The 23,857-nt window shown below is 35.3% G+C and overlaps 2 protein-coding genes across 2 annotated transcripts; one reads left to right on the top strand and one right to left on the bottom strand.

Annotated features, from left to right (window-relative positions):
• Window positions 1-127: 127 nt before the first annotated feature.
• LOC103337595 (respiratory burst oxidase protein F) lies at window positions 128-8,091 on the bottom strand. Its single transcript, XM_008240764.3, has 14 exons — window positions 7,241-8,091; window positions 6,960-7,119; window positions 6,775-6,823; window positions 6,030-6,143; window positions 4,270-4,692; window positions 2,268-2,654; window positions 2,088-2,183; window positions 1,848-1,963; window positions 1,544-1,711; window positions 1,280-1,439; window positions 979-1,176; window positions 756-884; window positions 552-630; window positions 128-418 (listed from the first exon to the last, which is right to left on the bottom strand). The coding sequence occupies exons 1-14, from the start codon at window positions 7,944-7,946 to the stop codon at window positions 309-311; spliced, it is 2,895 nt and encodes a 964-aa protein (XP_008238986.2). The 5' UTR covers window positions 7,947-8,091; the 3' UTR covers window positions 128-308.
• Window positions 8,092-19,213: 11,122 nt separating this feature from the next.
• Window positions 19,214-20,196, top strand: LOC148915210 (LURP-one-like protein (DUF567)). Its single transcript, XM_089041616.1, has 2 exons — window positions 19,214-19,579; window positions 19,740-20,196. The coding sequence occupies exons 1-2, from the start codon at window positions 19,307-19,309 to the stop codon at window positions 20,121-20,123; spliced, it is 657 nt and encodes a 218-aa protein (XP_088897742.1). The 5' UTR covers window positions 19,214-19,306; the 3' UTR covers window positions 20,124-20,196.
• The last annotated feature ends 3,661 nt before the right edge of the window (window positions 20,197-23,857 follow it).

The raw sequence follows: 23,857 nt of genomic DNA, 5'->3' as shown, positions 1-23,857 counted from the left end.
TCAGATTCCTATCGTCTTCTCACTAACCAGAATATTTCTTCTGCTAGTGCTTCCTTACTTTATAATAATTTATATGGCTAAGTACTAAATACATAATATTCTGTATAAATACATATTTATATACTTGATTTTTTTCCTTTCTTTTTCTACCCAAGACTGTACAGAAACCCTTTTCTTATTTATCAATCTAAGATTATTTCAAAAATTTCTTACTCTGCAGGCGAAGGAAGGTGTGTTAGCTAGGGGTGGATTTGAATGGAGAAGCTATAGAAAGGGGTAGCTATATATGTATGTATTCCCAGAGTGCTTTAAAAGTGCTCCTTGTGGAATTCAAACTTGGTTGAACCTTTTTGATTGAACTCATAGCAGAGCTGGCTAAGTTCTTTGGCCAAAACTGGTGCTCCACAATAGAAAACACCTGTTCCAATATTTCAACACAAGTATCAGTATTCACAGAAAGCAAACTCTGCATAATTATATATATCTCTGTGTGTGTGTGTGTGTGTGTGTGTGTGTGTGTGTGTCGATATAGCTCTAGCACATTGACTTACCAATCCTTGCATTACAGTGCTTTGAGCAAGTTTTTGAGAAAACTTTCTTCCAATTAGGCCTTGCAAAATGGGTTCTTACCTATTTATAAGAATCAGGAATATATAATCAGTAAAAGTACAATGGACCATTTTTCCACTCAGTTTTTGTGACTTTTTTCTGCAGTTTCAGTGCTACAAAATTATGCCAGAGATCAAAACTCTTACCCTTGTGCCAGACACAATGTCGACCCCATTCTTAGCATGGTTGAGAGCTTGGACCATGGTGATGAGTGTTGATCGAGCGTCGCCTTCCTCGTACACACTAGTCAAGTAGTTGTGCATCTCAATGACACCCTGAAATTAAATCAAAAGTCATGACAAAGTTAGCTTTAATCAAACTCATGTTCAACCATAAACGTATGTGCGTCCACAGAACATGTCCAGTTACCCTTTGATCCTGTTCTGCAACTTCATTCATCACTCCTTTGAACCAATCAAATGAGCCTTGCTCCCTCGTCACCCAATAAAAGTAGGCATTGGTGGTCTTCAGAGTCTTTTTCCGTCTCGGATAAACCTTGTTTGGATTCGGAGAATCTGTACTCCCAGCACTTAGGTCTGATGCTCTACTCATATCTGAAATAGAGTCCTGAAGAGGAAAAAAAGCAGAATTGTGAGTTTGCAAATTCCAGTCATTCAAAGGACTTGGTGATATAATAAGATTGGATATTGAACAAGCTATGTATACTTACTGCCTGCTCTTCCATTTTGACAATATTGTTGAGCAAATCCTTTAGAATACTGATGAAAGGCGTTGCGCCGATTCCAAGACCAACAAGTAGCAGGACATCATATTTCCGGTAATCTTGTGCTGGGGCACCATAAGGTCCATCTATTAAAAGCTTGGGCAAACTGTTGTACAAAGAACTTATATTTAGATATTATACTACAAATGTGACCAAAATAAGGACGAAATCTGAAACGATGGAAATACTAATTAGCATGATGATAAACACCTTGTCTTGGTTGTTTCATCAGCCCTTAGCAGGCCGCTCTTCCCGGCTAAGGGAGGCTCACAGGCTTCTGAGAAAACCCTCTTAAGCTCTTGTGTCCAGTCACCAAGCTGGCGGATGTGAACGCTAAGGTAGTCATCACCGGGAGCTGATGTAATCGAAAATGGATGCCTGACATACATAAAAATAACACATCAACATATTGAATTGAGAAACCAGGCACGATGTCGATATAAAATTGACACGATTTTATTGGAATTGAATGCCTCATAAGAAGAGTAGTATTATTCAATAAATGGTGACCTACCACTCAAAGGGAGAAACAGCTGGGCACTGGACAAACATGTACTGTCCACTTTTGTATTTGAACTGGGGAGGCTTAGACATTTGCAATGTGAGAACATTTCCAGGATAAATAGCAACCTATACAGAGCAGGTTCATAATTAATATATGATCATATAATTCAGAAGAAAAAATGTAATTTACTAGCAAAGAAGTAGCAGTATATGCTAGTTTTTTAACTAACAAAATTGCACTTATGCTCACCTTCAGAAGTCGAACAGTATAGAAGCCAGACCGGAAGATTCTCAGGGTCCTTTCTCCAGCATATAGTAAAATAGGAACAGAAATATACATCCAAGTCTGAAACATGAAGATAACTCTCTTAGTTAATCAATTTAAACATAATGACTACAATATTTGAAGACAGAGGATCTCAAATTATACCGTCTTAAGGTACCATGTGTGCACCATATAGAGGAAAACGCCGTGGATAATGAGCAAGGCGTAGACAATGACAAATAAGTGATGGGAATACCAGAATGCATTGAAGCCAGTGAGCCTGTTAAAGGGCTTGGGAAGCTTAAAAATGCTGCGCCTGAACCATCGTGTAGCGAGTGTGAAAGCAATTACCATGCATGTCAGCATTATAATTCCAGTCACGCCCTCAGCTCCTTTGATCAAATCTATATATTTGGGTTTATGTTTTCCAAAGTCTAGAACCAAATACTTGTCGTAGTCAGCTTTGGAGACCTCTATAAGCCTTGGAAAATCACAGGCAAGATGGTTCCCAGCATGGAGAATGACACCAACTACAATGGCTGCAGCAATGGTCTGCAAAGATTTATCAAAGTAAAGCACAATTTAGAGGGATGACACGTATGTTCAGGCGTTCGATCGAGTTAGAAATGAGCTTAATTAGATGGTGATTGACAGAATTGATTCAATTCAGGACCTCTACAAAATCAAGTACTCTGTCATTGTGCTGCTAAACAGTCTCACTTTGATGTGTCATGAACTCATGTGATGGTACTTGAAGAGTCTTTTAGCCAAAACCTTTATACATAAAGACATTTCTATGTCACATTTAAAATCAAGACACCAGACATAGCAGTGAGCCACAATGCAAGGATGATTTTATTTTTAAACTTTTTTAAAAGTACCCAAGTTAAAATTATTGCCCAAAAAAGAAAAAAATCAGCAATCATGGCTATGTATAAGTCCAAAATTGACCAAATTATTCCATTGATTATTTGATTCAATGGTTGAAACTTAAAATCAAATTGGCATATAAATAAATAGAAACTAAATTGAATAGTTCACTCAGATTCAAGTCTATACATAGTTTATCCTTTAATCTTAAGAACGCACGTGCTGTTTCATTATTTGTCAAACCTAGGATAGCAACAGCAACAAAATTAGATTTCAGTGATCAGTGAGTCCGTGACCATTCCATTCTTAAATTTTACTAAAATTATATTTCAGTGTAAAACCTAGAAAGCCCTTTCTAAAAATTTTACTAAAAGCGTGGCATCTTGCATGGGTGACACTTGTCTCTTTGCATACTGAAAGACTGGATGGATCTGATCTATAGACCTGCGACACTTTATATATCAAGAAAAAAAATATATATATACATATATAAATTTATTTCAACCACCGATTGTGCAGACATCACTATCGTTTATGTCTCTTTTCTTTTGTTGTTGGTTCCATTTAGTAAGTGGATTATTAGCTATCGAATCATGAACAATTAAGATATCATCAGAACAAATTTGATCAAATTAAAGTACCATGTTTTAATTACAGTCTGTGTATTACGTTATGAATTAATCATTAATCACATCTTCTATATATTGTTAACAGTATGAATCTGTTTTTTCTTTTTAATTAATTCCTATTCATAAAGAACATGTGGTGTTATTATTTGTCTGGGACAAAAGTTAGAACCTTAGTCAACACGCGCATTCAGGGCATTGCTTTAGTTTTTCATGAGAATGAGTTGAAGTCAATGGTTTCCACTACTTGATTGTCTTTGCTTTTGGAAAAAATACTTCCCTCCTTATCATGAAAATATGAGTTTTTATATTTCTGTTAATAACAGTGTGATATGTGTGAAAAAAAAAATTTGTGTGTTTTTTATGAATTATTTTTGCATGTGTATCAACCTGTGATTCGCAAAGAGGAGGCATGCAGTATCCTTTTCCTTTTACCCTATAAACGCAGGTGTATAAATTATAATGCTATTTATTTCGTCCACATTTTTCATAGACGTGTGATGCTCATAACCAATTCACTATTTTCTTATAAGCAACAAAACTCTCATTAGAATGGCTCATGGCGTTAACCTTAAATATTATAAAGTCTCCCCTAAATGGGCCCCAAGACAAAAGACCAACTTATAAAATAAGCAAAGATAGAATTTTCAAGGTTGGTGGTAATTGTGTACCTTGTGGAAGTTGATGTTGTCGTCAAAAGGCACAAAGAACCCTAGCCTGGTGTTCCTGAGCCAAGTGATGGTGTTTCGACAAACAGGCAAGAGCACCAGAGCCATGTTGAATTTCAAAGTCTCGGCAGCGCCCTTAGCCGTGAGAAGGCAATAACCCATTACATGAAAAGCTTTTTTCTGCTTGTACTGGTAGAACTTCCACGTGAAAAGCCCGATCATAATGGCAACCCACAATGTCAAAACCCAGATTCTCCTCCAGTTTTCCTGCAAATAATAGAGCAGTTTTGTGCTCATTCTGCGTATTGGACTTCTCCTTCTCAGCCCTTGGAGGTTTTGGCTTAGAGCTTGGCTCGTGTAGCTCAGTGCTTGGCTGTAGTTTAGGTACGTGTCCTTCTGTAGTAGAAGGGTTTCCAATTGCCACAGCTGCATCAACATTTCCATCATTAGAGGTTGACGATATTACAGCGCAAATACACGAGATCAAAGTAGACGTAAAAATTAGACCAGTTACTCATGACAATGCTTCCGTCACTTTGCACTAATTCGAGTCATCCGTAGATTAGAATAAGACTATTGCTTGTATAAATCAAAATATTAAAGAAAAATTTAAAGATATCAGAAAATGTGCATGATGTCAACTCAGAACACTACAACTGGTGGGGAAATGGCACACGTGTGCCGACGTTTTTGAGTGAGAATTAAGATTGCAAACAGAAAGGCCACATGGGAACACGACTATATGTGAATGTCAGAAATGTCACTAGCAAAGTGCAGTAGGTGAGAGGATGAATTTTAGTCTCGATTGAAATTGCGATAATACCCTTTTGAAATGTACAAGGTAGACTACATCTCTAGATTATTCCAACATATCCGCTATGATATATTTGGACGAAAATAAAAAGAAGAGTGTTTGAAACAGTCGTGAAGGCTTTTTTAGAATGGGAAAGATGCATGGGTGGATCACCTATTTGCCAGCTTAATTAGGAAATTAAATCTCTCACTAGGTTAAAGTCTTCGGAATTGCTCCAACTACTTCTTAGCCTTATTGAAGCAAATTTTGCATAGACAAAATAACAAGTCTCGATCAACACTTAGCAGCAGCAATCAAAAAATTCAGGCAAATACAGATGTAAGGTGGCCAAGGAATGAGAAAATAAGAGGCCTTGTAAGTCAACAATAACGAAAATGGTTCAACTGTCATTGATGTTTCTCCATGAAAGTTTGAAAGAAGAAAAAAAAAAAAAAAAACCTAAGAGATTAGCTTTTGGTACCAAATTTCCAACACAGCTAAGTTTTTGAATAGAGAGTTAGGTGCTTTTCCATTCGTGTACGGTTGAACTATATGAAAAAAATCTAATGAAAGTTTAAAGGAAAAAGTCAAGTCTAACCGATCAATACCCTATTTGACGAGTGATTAGCATATTACGGTAGTACGGCAACGTTATACATCTTGTACATGTGTTATAATATAAGTGGATATTTATTAATACTATCCTAAAATGGGGAAAATAAATCATGTTGGCCACTCATATTATAACAAGTGTACAAGATATACCACGTAGTCATACAACCAGAGTATTCTCTAATTTCTCCTATTTGACGTTCAATAAACCAACCCAATTAATTATGTGACAACACTAATTTACAGATAATTGAAAGTCGTACTATAATAAACAAAGACAAGACTCTAGTTTTTAAAGTTTAATAATCTCTACATAAAGAAAAAAAAATCCAACAAAAATTTGTAGCAAGGGACCCACCTCAATGTAGCCAAGTCTTTCCGGATCCAACTCTTCCATGATGAGAGCTGCATATTCCTCTGCTTGTTCCTTCAATCTCGATAGCTTGTTTGCAGAGGCACTCAACATGATAATCTAACCATTCAAAATTTTAAAATTAAGAAATTAAAAATCAAATATAATAAAAAATGTGTAGTTAATAATTTATTTATTTTCCCATCAAACACTGACTTCGTAATAAAAACGACGACCGAATTAGTACCAAAAATAGACTAAAAAGCCCCCACCAACCCCACTGAAAACGATAAGACCATTCCCAAAAATTTGATAAAAAAAGAGGAAATTGAACATGCCATGTGTCCAATATCAACCATCCAAAAATAATAATAATAATAACCCAACTAATAATAGAAAAAGATGCCTTGGAACATGGTAAACATCATAAGCAGAGAAAATTGAAAACATTTTAATTCCTTTAAAATGGATTTATTATTGTTAATTGAAGTGTGGTAGTTAGTTTTGGAATTTTCATGTATTTATGGTCACCCAATCCCGCCTACCCTGGGATTATTTTATCCCAAATGACACCCTGTAGACCATGAAATGAAACCACCAAGAAGCTTATGCGAGACTCTCGTATAATTTGAGACAGCCCAGTTGGGTCGGCGGAGAAGATTTGGGCTAATGGATCATGAGCCATAATTTATATTATTATTTTAATGTGGCTGCTTAAACACGTTCAAAGTTGATTAAAAAAATGGGGTACCTCTTTTACTTCCTCTTCAGTAATTCTACCATCTTCATTCTTGTCCACCCTGTGAGAATCAAAATGTATAGAAAAAACAAGAATTAAGTGAAATGACGGGTTTGCCCTGTTCGTCCAAGTGTTGCCTTCAATGAATATAATATTAAGGTTGAACAAATGATTAATGACTTTAATTAATTGCGTACATGTCGAAGAAGATCTGAAGCCGCGAATCGAAGCTTTGATCGGAAATTTGGGACCAGAACTCGTAAAGCTCGTCCTTGCTGATTTTGTCCACCTTCATTCTCCGTCTCCGGCCCAACGCATCGAACAGCTCCAGAGCAAACTCCTTCGAATCTCTCATTCCTTCAACAACAACAACAAAAAACCAAAGATTTTAATGTACAAAAATAACAAACTGTACGGTCATTTTCTAAAAATCGTAACCGAAATTCAAAATGCGGCGATGAATTGACGTAGTTAGTACCGATGCATTGAGCAAAATCGGCGCGGAGGAGCTGGCCGTCTTTGGCGAGCTTATTGAAGCTGGCCTCGACGTCGTTCCAGGCGTCGACGCCATTGGTCTTCGTGCTCTTGCAGTTGCTGATGAACCTCAGCCCGCGAAGCGCCTTATGCGCGCCTGACCGAGTGCGGTCCAGCTGAGCTCGCTGCCGTCTCAGCGCCCGAGCCTCCAGCGCCGAGTCGAACGTGCCGGTGGAGGTTCCGGCACCGGCATTCTGAGAAGCCGAAGCAGACAAAACACGCGAGGCGTGGCCGTGGCTCCACGAGAACCTCCGCAGCTCGGCTTTAAGCTCCTGAGAGAACTGCTTCGCCTTCGCCACCGCCTCAGCTTTCAGCTCCTGAGAGAACTGGCGTATCCGATTGTTGGAGGAGCTTCGGCGCATCGTCGACGGCGACCGGGAAGCCGAGGCCGAGGCAGAAGCCGGAGTTTCACTTCCAGGTGACGTGCCGACGCCGGCGAGGTCGTCGATGTGAATGACGGTGGCAGGCTCGACGCTGCGGAGGACGATGGTGTTGTCGTCCTGTAAATCGAGAGTTACTTCTACGAATTCCTGATCGGCTCCAGAGCTCGAATCTTCGGTCATGGCCGGCGACGTACCGGCGCTGACCAGTGACTTCTCGGGAACCGAGTCCGAGGCCCATCGGCGCTCGTGCCTCGGATGAGACCTCATTGATGAGAAAGAAACTCAAATTGGAAACAGACAGTGACTTATAAATTATATGTATTGATAGGTGGTGGTGATAAGGAGTGATATAATATAAAAATGTGGGGGAGGTTGGAGGTGTTTATAAGATGTATGTGGAAATGCAGAGGAGAGAGTGATGAGTGAGAGAGAGAGAGAGTTTTTTTTTATTTTTTATTTATTTTAAGTTTGTTTAAAAAAGAAAAGGGAAAACAAGTGAAGTGGTCGTGGAACGCGGTTTGTTCGGAATCTCAGGGAAAAGACATGTAACGCGGAGCGCAGCAACTAGACAGAGAGGAAAAAGAGAGAAACAGACAAAGCTCCAAGCTTTGTAGCAGAGGAAGAGAGAGAGCTGAAAAGGGAACCCAATAATCCCCGGGACCATGCAAAACGATATACACCCACCCAATATATAATACATGTATTTATACGTGTAAGATGGAAGCTCCTCGAATAAGTTATTTCAGAGATATTATGGTAAAGTTCTTCTATGTCTTGTATTTTAATAATATAAATCGTCAATGTTTTTAGCATTCTTCTAAAGATTGTATCTGAAAAATCAGTCGAATACGATACTATTTAATCGCTCAATTAAATTATTGTTATGTTAGTATTTTCTCGAAATAATGTATTCGTCTATTTTATCTACTTTTTATAAGTACGAACTTTAAATGAAGAGACTTAAATGTAAACCGTTTGAATATCTGAGGCACAAAGAAAATGATTCCCAAGTAGACAGGAAAGAAAACGATGGAAAATCAGATATTCTTGTTTTTTCGTTTTTTTTTTGGTTGAATTGTTTCGTATTTTGATTGGTGAAGTGGAGTTGAGAAACTAAAACAAGAAAGGTTTCTAAGGCTTGATGAGGATGAGGTAGGTGGATTTGAATACTAGACTCCTACTGCTCTGAGCTAGATTATAGCTTCCAATTCTACTAGATCCAGAAATTACTTTCAAATTCAACCCTACATATTTTGTTACCGTGCTGTATTTTTTTCTTCGTGAAAATGATTACACCCAAATGCCTTACGTCAGATTGGAAGGAAGAAAAATAAAAAGTGATATGGTTTATATATACAATTACAAAAACAATAATATCCTTAATTATTCTTTTGTGTCGATAAATAACAAACAAATAAAACGAAAGATAAAAAAACAATTTTGACAAGTAAAGATTCCATCAACGAAAAGTATTTAATGTCTTGTGATGGATATAATTGCCTCAATATATGGTAACTTAGACTATAATTTTTCTTGGTTACACATTGGATCTTAAGGATGATGACTTTGCGCCAACCCTACCACCTTTTTTCCTTAATCAATTGGCTGGAATCTTCCCATTTTTTAATCTGAACTCACCTGGGAAAACCTTCCTTTTTATATATGTAGGGTGATGAGAATTATATGTCCAATAGTTTTTGTTTTGTTTTAATAGAAGCGATAGTCACTACTATGGGGGTTTCTCATTCACACACTACCAAAGTGTCATGAGGATTCGAATTTGAGACCATTATTCTATAAGTTAATACCATTTTTCACTAGACTAAATCCTGTTGACGCATATATATCCAATAATATAAATACATTATTATCCACAAAAATTACTGTATGACAGGCTTTGAGTAAAAATTGCTTTAAAAACCCATGATATGCATAATTAAATTTTTCTTCCATGGTTGGCTACTGTATAATTCCTTATTTACGAAACGAAAAGTGTGGCAGTGTGTTATTCAATTTTAAACCAAAATAAGTAGGAAAATTAGGTTTATAGGGAGACTTAGGGCTTCGACACTCCTCTCAGACTTTATCACATGTTCATCCTGTGCCTAAAGACATGATATCTTAGTCATGCCAAAGATAGAAATAATAGTGTCGTGAGGCAGTGACCGACAGTTCTTCTTCATAACCTAATCTACTCATGTACAACGCATGCCACGGCTTTTCGTGATCTTTGAAAAACCTAATATTCGGTTTCTGAACTAAAGATGCGATGATTTGAATACTTTTGAATTTTATAATAATCTCATGGTAATTAACGGAAAAAAAAAACATCGCGACTAGCACAAGAAAATTATAATTAACGTAACTTAATTATTAAAAACCATGGTTAATTAAGGTCATGAAATGTAGAACAATTAATTGTGTTTAGGGTCAAACATGACGTTCACTTTTGAAGTTGATAGCTTCTTCTTTTTTCTTTTTCTTTTTTCCTTAGAATTTAATTTTATAGACGAAGTTCCTCCCAACCACAGCAAGTAACTTGTCCTCTAAGACTTCTCGGAGGCCATAAACCAACATTCATACTAGTCTTCGAAAAACTATACCGACTTGACAAGCATCAATCAACATTGCTTTGCTAACTGAAAGATAAACAAGAGAGATAAAGATATCGGTTCATATAGCCACACATTACGTGCAGTACGTAGCCATTTTCCAACTTTTTACACTAAGTCAAAATGTTAGCTACTTCAAAAACGCGTAGATAGGTAGGTACACACCTACGAATGTATATTGTATGACAATATATAGCTTCTTATATATGGATGTGTACTAGACTATGTTTTCATTCTCTAACAATTTAAATTTTTGAAACCTAGCTAGTAATTTTCGATCGGTAACACAATTATAATGGGATATGATCAAATAATACTGTGTGGGTGCAAGTCCAATTATATATTACAAAAGATCTAGAACATCAAAATGATGCGATCTTTTTTCAATATCTTCATTAACAAACTTCTTTAAACTTGTAGTCCATTTTGAACCCGAAGACAATTCTATTTCAGTTTTAATGTGACAAAAGGCCAGGCAAAACGGGCCACAGTGGATATGCAAGGCATATAAATTGTATGTGACCAAGAGCCTGTTTGGGAGTGTTTTGGAATCTGGAAGGGTCAAAAGCACTTTCTGCTAATTAAAAGCGTTTACGTTTGTGAGAAAAGTTTAGAAGTGCTTATGAGTCATAGAAGTGCATTCTAGATAAGCACCTGCTATGTACTTCTTCATGAAACACTCCCAAGTGCTTTTTCTAAGAAGCACTTTGATTTTTTATGAAAATTCAAGATTTTTATAATAAAAGCGCTTTTGTTAAAAACGCTTATGAGTAGAAATACTTCATAAAGAAATAGTCTCAAATGAGTCTTAAATTTGATTGTCTTTGTTGAGGAATTCAGGATGTTGACTGTACAATATGTTCCAATACAAATTTGTGGTGGGAATGGGACTTTAAATTCACCAAGTGCATGCGCAGAAAGACACACGCACACATTCATAGAAGCTTTTATATATATTATATTATATTAAGACACCACTTTTTTCCAAGTCAATCGTTAAGGTCTTGAGACCACTATTTTCTTATGCTATTAAGGCAAAGTTGATGTTGAATTATTGGGTTTTTAAGTCTTGGCGACAAAACGTGAAAAACAAGTAGTAAAAGAATGCATGTATTCTGAGAGTTCATCCCAAACAAGTTCGTGTTTCTCAAAGACAAAGAACCTAGAACTACTTGCCAAGAATTTGGTCGTGGTGAGTAGGTGGGCTTCTAGAACATGTTTACGTACAAATCCCGCAGAGGCCTGAAGGGTCCACCATTAGAGAGTACTACATTATAGTCAATTGCTCAACAACTCTGGATTATATCAGATTTTTTTTTTCATTTAATTAGTGGCCACAAAATATTAACGAGCTTGGTTCTTTGATTACTCTCTCCCAAATAATTCTCTCATTTGCAATATAATATTACTGTCACACTAAATAATTTCTCATTTACGACATGTTATGATTGTCATGTACGAAATTAAAAATTGTCGCTAATTATAAATTTTGCGATACCGATGTATCATTTGATGAATTAGTTCTCGTAACTGTCCATTTAGTCAAACACTTTGCAGCTCCTGATGATTGTAGACTTCATTTTGATATAGAAAACATGAAGAAGTGACAGTGAAAGTAATTAGAAGTTAATTGACTGTAACTTTTTCTTAATTGAGAAATATAGAGCAAGCAGTACTATCAATGACCCGTCCATTACAAGGCAAATCAGTGACTGGCGGTCAACGGGTCGTTGTCTCACCCGTTACCGTGTGTCCTTTTTCCTCTGGGGGTTGGTAGGGTTACAAGATGCTCATCTTGACCACAATTAATATATATATATATATATATATATTTACTTGGCTTAATGCCATACGTAAAAAAGACCTCTTCCTTCCCCACCATTACCTCATCTCTGCAAACTGAAAGGGAAAGCCTTTACTGATTTCTGTCTTTCTAGTTTGTACTGGTGATTCAATGAGATGCCTGATGTCCTGATGAAATGAGTAGGTTTAGACATTGCAAAAACCATCTGTGTCAAGTCCACCAGTGCACGCACGTCGCTGTTGTTTGTACCACGCGCCATGTGTGCTAACAACAAAACAACACCACAAGAAAACAAAACAAACGACACTTTTCATTGTCCGAATGTTACACAAGGCTATCGATAAGATTCATTAGTTTTGTTTTTGTAAATTTTGAGGCTCGATTGAGATTGTTTTTGTAGTAAGCACTTTTTCTAGATTGATTTTTATAGAAATGTGTTTTGCTGATTTCCATTCATCCATAACATAACATATACAATATATAGTGATATAGCGAATCCTAATGTGACAAGTATTTGGAAATTTACTTTGATTACAAATTTTGAGGCCTAAGTAATCTAAAAAGCCAAAATGAACTGGAGCCCAACACAGGTTCGCTAACAGTTTTATTAGAATTTAGAAGCATGTTAAAAAATTTATTAAAATTTACAAGAGCACTCTGGAAATGCATCCTGAAAAAGCACCAAAAATCACTTGCCTAACTCATAAGCACTTTTAAGAATTTATGCCATATATTTTTGAAACCGTTTTAGTCATTTTCCTTAGCTAGGTCATGCATCGTAATCTAAATCTAAACGCAGAGTATTTGGCAATGCTCTTAAAAGTGCTAGACATGGGCCTTGTATTTGGGCTGAACCTAAACACAAGTTAGCTCAATCTAAACGCAGGGGAAAAAAATGCGTAAGAGCTTTTTCGTAGCAAGACGTGGACTTGTATAATGTACGAATCAGCCTCAAGCCTGAATAAAAGATTTAGACATGGGCCTTGTATTTGGGCTGAACCTAGTCATTGTATTGGCCCATTATTCTGCACGAGATGGTCTGAGGGCAAGAATTCTATAGTGAGGCTTATATATGACTTCTTAAGTGAGCCCTATCTCTTAACCATTGAATCATGCTAACCAATTTGATCCAACAATTAAAAGATAGGACCTCCCTTAAGGATCATATATAAAGCCGTCACTATAGTATGACTCGGTATGAGGATCGGCTTGTGGCCTATGGTAATTTGGTTTGTCTTTGCTCCTCCTTGAATTTCTTTTATTTTATATCACGCGAAATATGAAAATAATAATAATAATAATAATAATAATAATAATAATAATAATCAAAATTCTGGGATGGGGTAAGAATATTCCTAGTACTGAGGCCTTTGAAACCTGCTAAAACCCAATCCAGATATCGGGTAAGTTCAAGCTAACTTGCTTCCCATTTTGAGTTGGTCTAGTCCAGAAGAAATAGTTTGAGTTGCTTCCCATTTTCGATATATAATTAATTTTTATTGCCAATTAAGTTTGAGTGAAGAGACCTACTTATTAATTTCCATGAGGAATACAAATATATTATGGTCAAGGAAGAGTCCCGAAATCAAACGAAATACGTATATTGTATGAAATCAGTTTACTTAACGCTGTATGAAAATCCAACTAAGCAATGTTGATGGAGGGAGCTACGAATAGGGATAGATCATAGAGGTAGAGGGCGGTGTTAGAATCAATGCACGCCAACAAAGTATTGCCTCAAACAGTGCAAGGGACCATAGAGGTTGAGGATGTGAAGACCTTAAGCCCATGAATTTTGTTCTTACGATGCTCCAACCCCTTATTGAGTGTGATGCCGTATACGTCAGTCTAAAAACTTATCTAAAATCCGAGGGACAAGTATGAAGTGGCATGCGTTTTGACAAAACATGCTATGCTCTCAAGAAATACTTGGGTGTGACAGTTATATTTTATCACTACTCGTTAAAATATTATGGTTTAAATGTTAAAATAATCTATGTGTTTTACCCATTCGGCTAATTTAGTCTCTATATTTTCTATTACGCATCTACCACTATCCTATCGCTTGGCATGGACCAATCACATTGGATCATCTGTCTATTTTTTCTTAGACCCCAAATATCAAAATTAACTCTTCAGATTCTCTCTGTAGATAGATTACATCACTTTGCTTCAGTTGAATAATATATATTTCTACCTTTCTAACAAAACAAAGACACAAAGTGTTTGAATCATTTTATTAAGCAACTCCTCCTATAAAAAGGATCATTATTTTAGTGTGTATGTAGATTTGCCTGGTTTGCGAATCAAGATTCAGTCCAAGATCATCATAAGGCATACCTAAAAGGATACCAAATCACTGAAGTTCAACCAGTAAATATACACACGTGGTAGGCTCCCAGCTCAAGCACTGCCTTTTCTTACTAAATTTAGCAGTGACTAATATCTAAGTGGGGCCCTCAGCCTGATTTAGTCTAATCCTAAACACTGTTTTGCGATCCGGTCCCATCTCCATGCATGAATCTGATGATCTGAGTCATCAAAATTGGGTGGCCTCCTCCACATCCTCCACCCCATTCCACACACAAAATAATAAAGAAAAAAGAAATGGAGGAAAGTTCCTCTAACTCATTGTCTTCTATATATATGAAAATGATGTATAGGAAGTTTGGTTTTGGTTTTTATTAATGAAAATCTAGAAGGATGTGCTGCTTAATTAACGTTCTAATTATGTTTGTTACCATTTGCAAAATTGCTTTCATGCATAATCAGTGACGTACACGTCTAATTCAAAACAGTGTAGGGTGGTCATGACTTGAGAGTTGAGGCCAATGGGAGTTTTGGGCGTGTGAGAATTTGGTTGGGTTTGCAGACCCACCCATATTTGTCTGGGCATGTTCAGTTAACTTGTGTAGCTAGCTACGTTCTATATACGTAGACACATTGAAAAGGAAGAACCGAAAGCTTGAAAAAGATGAATGGAGAACATGAAAAGATAGAAAGAAAATGAAGTGATCAATTAGAAAGATCGATGGCCATAATTCAAATCATAATTACAGTCAATCGGCTGCTAATAGCAACGAAACTGCAAGAGGATCTTCTTTTAGCCATTAGCCAATAAATTGAGAATACGTGCCAACATCTGTACCTAAAAAAAATAATATTCAAAGAAGAACTATGAGAATACTTGCGAATAATGTTATTTCTACAATATATAAATATCACATTGCCGATCGATCATCTTTCTCTCTCTATTTGTCAAAGGTGGGAAGGGAGAGAGATTTACACACACACTAATGCCTGGGGTTTTTGAACTTTGAGACCGCTGATCTTAGGCCAAACATACTTTTCCACTATGGTATGACCACATTGATTGAGATGAATCTCACATCTACTCAACTAGAGAAATGATATCAGTAAATGTGATCCAATATTAATTAGAGTTGTTCCCATGCATATTTTCTTTGATTTGTAAGTGCATCTACAATCATGCTCCTTATTTTTTAGTTAAAATTTAGCTAAAAACACTAGAAATATATTTTAGGAGCTCCTTATAAAATTTCAACTCCAACCATGCTTCATAGTTTAGGAAATCATAAATAATTTATTTCTTTTTTAGTTTAGCATAAATGGTCCCTCTTCATATAAAATAAAAATAATAAATAGTTAGCAATAAATAAATACTTAAAATAGCATTAAAGTAAAGCATCATTTAATTATATGGAGCTACTATGAGTCATTTCTTAGAGCATCCACAATGGGCTCCCTAAACTACCTCCTTAGACAAATTTTAGGGAGGAATTGTAAAAATGTAACTCCAACCATGCTCCCTATCCACCTCCTAAAATAGGGAGTCCTCTAAGAGCTCCTAAATCTGAGGAGAGATAAATGACTCTTAGTGACTCTCTATAAATTAATGTTGCTTTATTTAATGAGTATTTCAAACCTTTATTTAATGTTAACTATTTTTATTTTTATTTTTTTAATAGAGATGGACCAATCAAAAAAGAGTTATAGCATTTATGACTCTCCAAATTAGGGAGTACGGTTGGAGTTAAAATTTTTTAGAGAGCTCATAAAATAGCTTTCTTATATTTTTAGTTAAATTTTAGCTAAGAAATAGAGAACATCATTGTGGATGCTCTTAGAGTATCTACAATTGGCTCCCTAAATCACATCCTTAGACAAATTTTAGGGAGGATTTGGAAAAACACATCTCCAACTATGCTCCATATCCACCCCCTAAAATAGCGACATCTCTAGAAGCTCCTAAATCTGATAAGAGAGAAAGGACTCCTAGTGGCTTCCTATGATTTAATACTGTTTTATTTAATGATTATTTCAAACCTTTAATTAATATTTATTATTTTTTATATTATTTTTTAATAGAGATTGACCAATTAAAAAAATACAAATTTATAAATAAACCCAATCCTAGACATGTATTTATAAAAAAACCCTAACACTATTTAAACATAGAAACACACCCAAAATCAACAATTGTATATTTTTTGGGTGTGTTTATAAATGGGTTTTGAGTGTGTGTAATGATGGGTTTTGGGTGTGTTTATAAAGTGTTTTGAGTGTTGGGTTTTTTTATAATTTCATCCCCCAATTTTTGGTGTTTTAGTGAAACCCCCTTAAAAAAAAGTGATAGCATTTATGACTCACTAAACTAAAAAGCATTATTGGAGTTTAAATTTATAAAGAGCTCCTAAAATAACTTTTATATGTTTTTAGCTAAAATTTAACTAAAAAATAGAGAGCATGATTGTGGTTGCTAAAACACACTCATGCTCGCTCACACAGGGGATTCGAACCCCTCTCATTTCCAAAACCTGTAGCCACTTTAACCACCAGGCTGGCATTCACTTTGTGATAATAAGCTATAGAATATGTATTTATATTTTATAATATATGCAAGCTGTTTCTCAAAATAGAAATTAACATAATCATTTATTGTTTTATATTGTTGATCAGTTACTTAATTACTTAATATAATTTATTTCTTTTCTATTTAATCCATTTAATGTTATTGATTATTTTATTATTCATTATAAGTACTTACATTACTAAATTCCCCTTCAAATTGTTGCTTAATTACTTAAATCTCTATAATTATTTTCTTTGTTTACTACTTAATTCTTCCTTTGATAAATTTATTTATGTTCTTAGTTAATTTTCAATCTTCACTATTATTTTTTAAGTATGTTAAAGTGCCTAATTTTCATGAAAAGTCAAGTTGGTTTAATTATTTTTCAATTTTTGATAAATAATAAATATAAGAACGTGTACCATGTCCAATGAATAATGTGAAATAAGGTTACACATGTATCTTACCATGCAATTTATAAAGTGTAAAATATTGTACTATAAAATGATAAATAAATTACTATGGGGTCTTTAATTCTCTTCATTAATTACTTCATATTTGCTAAGTCACAAAGTTTGTCAACTCGCAATATAATCAACTTAAATCACTCAAACCACTATGCAATGCATTTCCTTCCAATTTTTTGTGTCAAAATAATAGATGATTGACTAAATAAACTTCTTCTAAAGTTTCATTAAAAATTTACATGTATTTATCATAATTCCTGTGGTTTTTATCCAATTTTTATCGATATCGATATTTTCCCAATATTTCCATCGATATTTCCGTGTTTTTGAACCATCGATATTTCCGAAACTATCGATATTTAAGACCTTGCTCTTACCTTAGATTTAGGAGATCCTAGAGATCTCCATATTTTAGAAGTTGGATATGGAGCATAATTGGATTTGGATTTTCTTACTTTATTCTTAAATTTTATCTTAGAATGTGATTTAGGGAATTCATTGTGAATGCTCTAAGTATAGTGACTAAAATTTCAAAGGCATCGATTGGAACAAAATACGGGAGCTTTGGGAAGAGCCCTAAGATGTGCAAGTATGGATATTTGGAAATGGACAATTAATAAAAGGTTCTACATCTCGTCCCCACCCTTGTCGTCATGAAGCGTTATATATAAATATAAAATCCAATGCAAGAGTAATTAAAAGTCTCTCTATATGCGTGATGATCTCCAAAATCGATTCAAACTCTAAAATAAAAATATTTGCAGATTTGCTACTCTTATTATTGCTGCTTCTCTGATTTGTTTTCATGAGATGGGGGTGGTGAATAATTGAGCCACTTTTTACCTCACAACTTTGAATTTTGAAACAATCATATTGTAAGGGATTTGGAGCTCAAGTTTTCAAGAATATTTATTCTGCACCCGAGGTTCTAAGTTCAATTTCCCCCGTCCCAATATTGCTGGTATAAAATCTAAACAAACTTAATGTTGTGACTTAATTTCAATGTGACACATGATGTAAATAGTTGGTCAACGCAAGTCAATAACTACAAATATAACAAAGCATTTCTCATAGTCATAGCCAATTAGTAAAATATATTATTTCGACCATAGTTCATTCATGAGATCAGTAAAACAGTGTTTGAATGAATGGTTGCGGAAATAACTTGAGCAAATTTCTTGGGTTTCACCCCTCCTTGCAGGCTATGCACCCTCCCTATTTTTTTATGGCTCCCCCTTTTGTCTCGTGCTTATGAATCTCCGATTAAACAAACACAAACCTAACTCACCAATTCAATCAAAAGAAGAGAAAAATTGGAACCTCAGAGACCATTTAGGGAAACATACACGTGTCGCCTTTTTAATACCAGTATTACACGTGAATTAATCAAAATTAATTAATAAAGATACATCATCTATGCTAATTACTAATTAGTATAGAATTAATCCCATCAAAGTGTCCCCCATAGGAAACCAGCAATGACTTTTCTGGCTAGTTGTCTCTTTCACAATATATATAAATAATGAAAAAAACAACCCAGATTCACTCATTGAGAGCTACTCGTGTCATGCTTCTGGCGACCAATGTTATACGACAAAATATTAATTTTCATGCAATAGATATATACAATACAATTATACACATATACAGCTATATATATATATATTATAATAATATATCGTCACGTCATTAACTATAAGAAGGATTGTATATATATACAACTCTTTTGTACAAAACAGAGAATTTTCCTAATATTAGTAAGACCAATATCTCAAACTCAAACATTCTTCCGGCGATAAGTATCTGCTCTCATAACCTCTGCTTACGGTTTAACAATTTAGAGAGAGAGAGAGAGAGAGAGAGAGAGAGAGATGAAAATTGTTCCTTTCTTGAAATCTTTGTCAAGGTCTGTTCATAATCAAGAACAACATGATCAGCAAGATGAGCAGGAACTCAATACTGTTGGGGCTTGCACAACATTAACAGTGTGGAGAAAATCACTCCTGATTAGCTGCAAAGGGTTCACGGTGATCGATTCGAACGGAGATCTTTTTTATCGGGTCGACAACTACGTCGGGCATCCTGAGGAAGTCGTTCTCATGGATGCCTCTGGAAAATCCGTCCTCACAATGCGTCGTCGCAAGGTATATATATATATATTTGTATAACTTGATTCGTGACTCTAGATTAACAATCTAACAATATAACATTTTTTTGTACTTGTTTATATTCATAATTTCATGTATAAAAGAGAGAAATAAAAAACTAGATTTCATGTTGACTGTTCAACGGTTTCCTTGGCAGAAGCTTAGTCTAGTTGATAGTTGGTTTGTGCACGAAGGAGAAGTGGGTGATTATTGTGGAACAAGAACATCAAAAAGCAGCCCAACGTTTTGCGTGAGGAAGAACATGAACATGTTAAACGCCAATCCCAACATACTTGCTTATGTATATCGAGAGGCATGGGGTCATAAAAGATATGCATATTTGATTGAAGGTTCTTACACGCATCGATCTTGCAAGGTATTGGATGAGTATAGGAATGTGGTAGCTGAGATCAAGAGGAAGGAGGCAAATATTGGAGGGGTTTCTTATGGGGTAGAGGTTTTTCATTTGATTGTGCATCCTGGCTTTGATGCTGGATTTGCAATGGCTCTTGTATTAGTATTAGATCAGTTGTTTACTTAGGTATTTCTATTAATTCATTATGATTTATGTTTCTTGGTATGAATGTACAGTATGCCATACAAGTCCAAGTGGAAAAAATAATGCTTATGGTGAGGAAGTTTTCTTAGGAATTTCTATTAAACATATAAGGGTTTTGCAAATTTAAATAATGCAAAAAGTCAATTTTCATCCCTCTAGTTTGACGAAATTTTCACTTTCATCTATGTAGTTTTAATTTTGGCAATTTGACTCTTATAGTTTGATTTTATTGCAATTTAAATACACGTCCAAATTTCGATTCAATTTCTTGACGGAATAAACACCATGTGTCTTACGTGGAGGGGTATTTTGGATGGAAATTTGGATGTATCCTTGAATTGCGATAGAATTAAACAACATGGATTAAACTGAAAATATTAAAACTATAAGGACCAAAATGAAAAAACTGGAAAACTACAAGAACCAAAAATAATTTTTTTAATTTAAATAAACAAGTCTAAACAACTACCCTAACGATAAATGGAAATTTAATTCTAAAGAAGCACTTCATGAAGCCTCCTGCAATTTGATTGATTGGGTCATTTCTTTGTTACACGCAAAAGAAGAAAACTTACATTTACAAAACAATCAACACAAAGTCACTTTAAACTTTCAAATCAGTGATGTTAGTAGATAATATTCGAATTGTATATGAACGTAGATGGAGAATGAAATCAAACTCGAGTGAAGGGAGAATACTGTCATTGCTAGCTAGCCTAACCCATATTTTTCAGTCTTAACAGTTTTTCTTTGTTTTCTTTTTTTGGTCCCTAGGAGTCTTAGCAGTTTACGCTCTAGAATTTGTGGACAACCAAAATAAGCTATACTTACTATTAACCATTCTCATAAATGTAAATTGTCTACAATGAATATGAATATGATCTATATTTGTTTTCATGTCTTCATATGTCATTTATATATGTGTGTCATGGATTTTATTTGATTTTCTTATTCTATCTAAAATCAACTTTTGATACTCTTTCATTATTTTTAGGTTGCTAGAATTTGGGTTGTACTTACTAAGATATTAAATTTGTGATGTTGAAATTTAATCATTATAATGAATTCTTATATATATTTTCCCATGAAAACTAAGTTCATTGTAATTTAAAGAAGTTCATTGTAATTTAAAGTTGATCCTCCTTGATAGAATTCCTAGCTCTGCCATTGGTGCCAATCATCCAATCCAGCAATAGAAGTACTCTTGGCCACCTTTCAACTACTAACTGACTGTGTAATCAACCAAATTGATCCATAGTGGTAAAAAAAAAAGGTAGAGAGTAATCCTATCAAAAGCTTGGTTAACAATTTACATGAAGGTAGATATTTGTTAGCCAAAAATCTGATGCAATTTAATTAGCTGCACAGAAATTCTAATGCAATCTTGATTAAGTTAACCAGGCATAGAAATACAAATACTTACAATGTCAAATACACATATAAGCTTTAAAAAAATGACTTATACAGTTAAAAACATAAGCTTATGAACTTAATAACAATTACCCAGACACAAATATATTCAATTGCTTCCAATATCCCAATATTTAAGAAAGTTATTGAGATATAATTAATGGACGCCATTGGATCTGTTAATAAGTGCTACAGGTTCAAGACAATTGATTCTCTTATTATATATGGGCTGCTATCACATGTAAAAGAATGCTCCGTATCATGTTAATTTCATTTTTCTTTTTGGTGAAAATGTTATTTTTCAGAAAAAGTTGACATATGTGATGGAAAGGACGAGGACGAGTTCTAAAAGTCGAAGCATAGTTGAAGCACCACCATAACAATTTTGTGACATGAGGGACTAAAAGTAAAGTCAGGTCTTAATTGAGAGATCATTACTACAATTTTGCCTTATTTATTCTATCGCTTATTTCTATTTTCTTCCTTTTCTGATTAAATTTAAACGAGCTCTCTGTTTGTTGAGGCCCAAAAAAATCCATGGTTGGGCCCGAATAAATTATCAGCCCAAAACGACACTCCATTAAGAAAAAACGTAAAGCGAAGTACACAAAAACCCGCCACATGTGAGTTATAGTTCACGTGCCATGCTAAATAAATTCGCCATGCTAGGGGTTGAGATAAATATGCTGGCTCTACAAGCCCATGTCGAAATTAAGCGTCATAGTTCTTCTCAAGGATGATAAAATTAAAACATGTCAAGCGATATGCCATGCCAAGCACGAATCATTATTTCGTACCCAATCACACTACAAGCCTAAGTGGGCCTAAGCCACTCAAATGCCTGGGGCTTGCTTGAGTGGGTTGTGGTATGGATGGTGATAAATCAACATGAGGCCCATTGATGGGCCAAGAAATGGAAAGTCTCGGGTTGCTTGGGAGCCTCATGACTCAAGCCCATTTATTAGGCCCAAACATATGGGTGAGCACAAGGGAGAAGAAAATAGTCCAACCAAAGCCCAAGCAAAATGATCTACTAAAATTAACCCATATGGCCCAATATTAGATGAAGATAACCTATTTGGTTGACTTGCTACTTTAAAGACCCACACAATTGGAGGTAAGAAGCAGCAAAAGCATCAACCCTTTGCTAAAAGAAACAGAAGCCATGTAGGGAGCAAAATATCCACATGTGCAGAGCTGCTGGAAGACCCCAGGCCATGGAAAGGAACAAGTTCCAAGCTCAAAAACGTCCAAAGAACCAAGCGGTATCAGCATGTAAGATGCTAGGAAGAGAAGCACCCTTTGAACCAGCATATATATCCCAATCCCTTTCCCCGTCAGACTTGGCCATGAAAAAAGGAAAGGAAAGCAATGAAGGAGATGACTGAGAATGGAAGTCTCCCATTGAGGCAGCTGTAGGAAAAGGGGGTCTTGAGCTCTAAAAAAAACTTTGATCTTGTGCAAATAGGCAGAGGGGATTTCATCAAGATGGGAAAAGTCAAGGAATGAGATGAGAAAGGAAGGAAAAAGCTTAGCCAAAATGGGTAAAAGCCATTAAGGTTTCTTAGGGAAGTAATGGTTTCCAGCGGCTATAAAATGAGGCAGACAGAGTATCTGTAGAAGAGCATTGTTCTTCATTTCTCTCTTCCTACCCAAATCTCTTACAAACCTCTCCTTTCTCACCTTAACACTTCCCTTTTTTACCCCCCCTAAGAAAGCCTAAATTTCCCCTCAGTGCTAAACTCTTGTTGATTTTGCTTCCATACCACATGCCTCTCATGCCAAGCTCAAAAGTTTATCAGTAAGCATGTAAAATTACCTGTAAATTGCCATCGTTTTGGCTGGTGAAGGTAACCAAAATATTTCCTAAGGCTCTACTGCCATTTCGAAGCATTTTTTGGGCTTAATTTTCAAACTCAAACAAAGGGGGCAATTTCATCAGTTTGTCCTTTACTTTGACCTATTTACTGGAAGAAAAAGTCCCCTATTTACAAAGAAAACAAGGATGTATGTATAAAGCGTATAGCCGTTAGGCTATACTATTTAGTAAATAAATAAATAAAACAATTAAAAAAAACCAGTAACGTCGAGCGGCTATACTAATTTTTTAAATTTTAAAAAAAACAATCTAGTATAGCCGCACGGCTATACTATTTCTTTTAGAAAAAAATAAAAAACGAGTATACTTGTTGAGCTGTGTGTTTAGTTTTATTGTATGTTGGCCCGTATACAAAGGATCTTGTAAACATCCTAACTTCTTATATAAAAAAAACTATTTTGTTAACAACTTATAAATTTTTAAAGGG

The sequence above is a fragment of the Prunus mume genome, linkage group LG7 (assembly GCF_029339155.1).
Source record: "Prunus mume cultivar Tortuosa linkage group LG7, ASM2933915v1, whole genome shotgun sequence".
Lineage (NCBI taxonomy): Eukaryota > Viridiplantae > Streptophyta > Magnoliopsida > Rosales > Rosaceae > Prunus > Prunus mume.
Note: the sequence above shows the minus strand (reverse complement) of the source record. Positions and strands in the feature narration are given on the sequence as shown.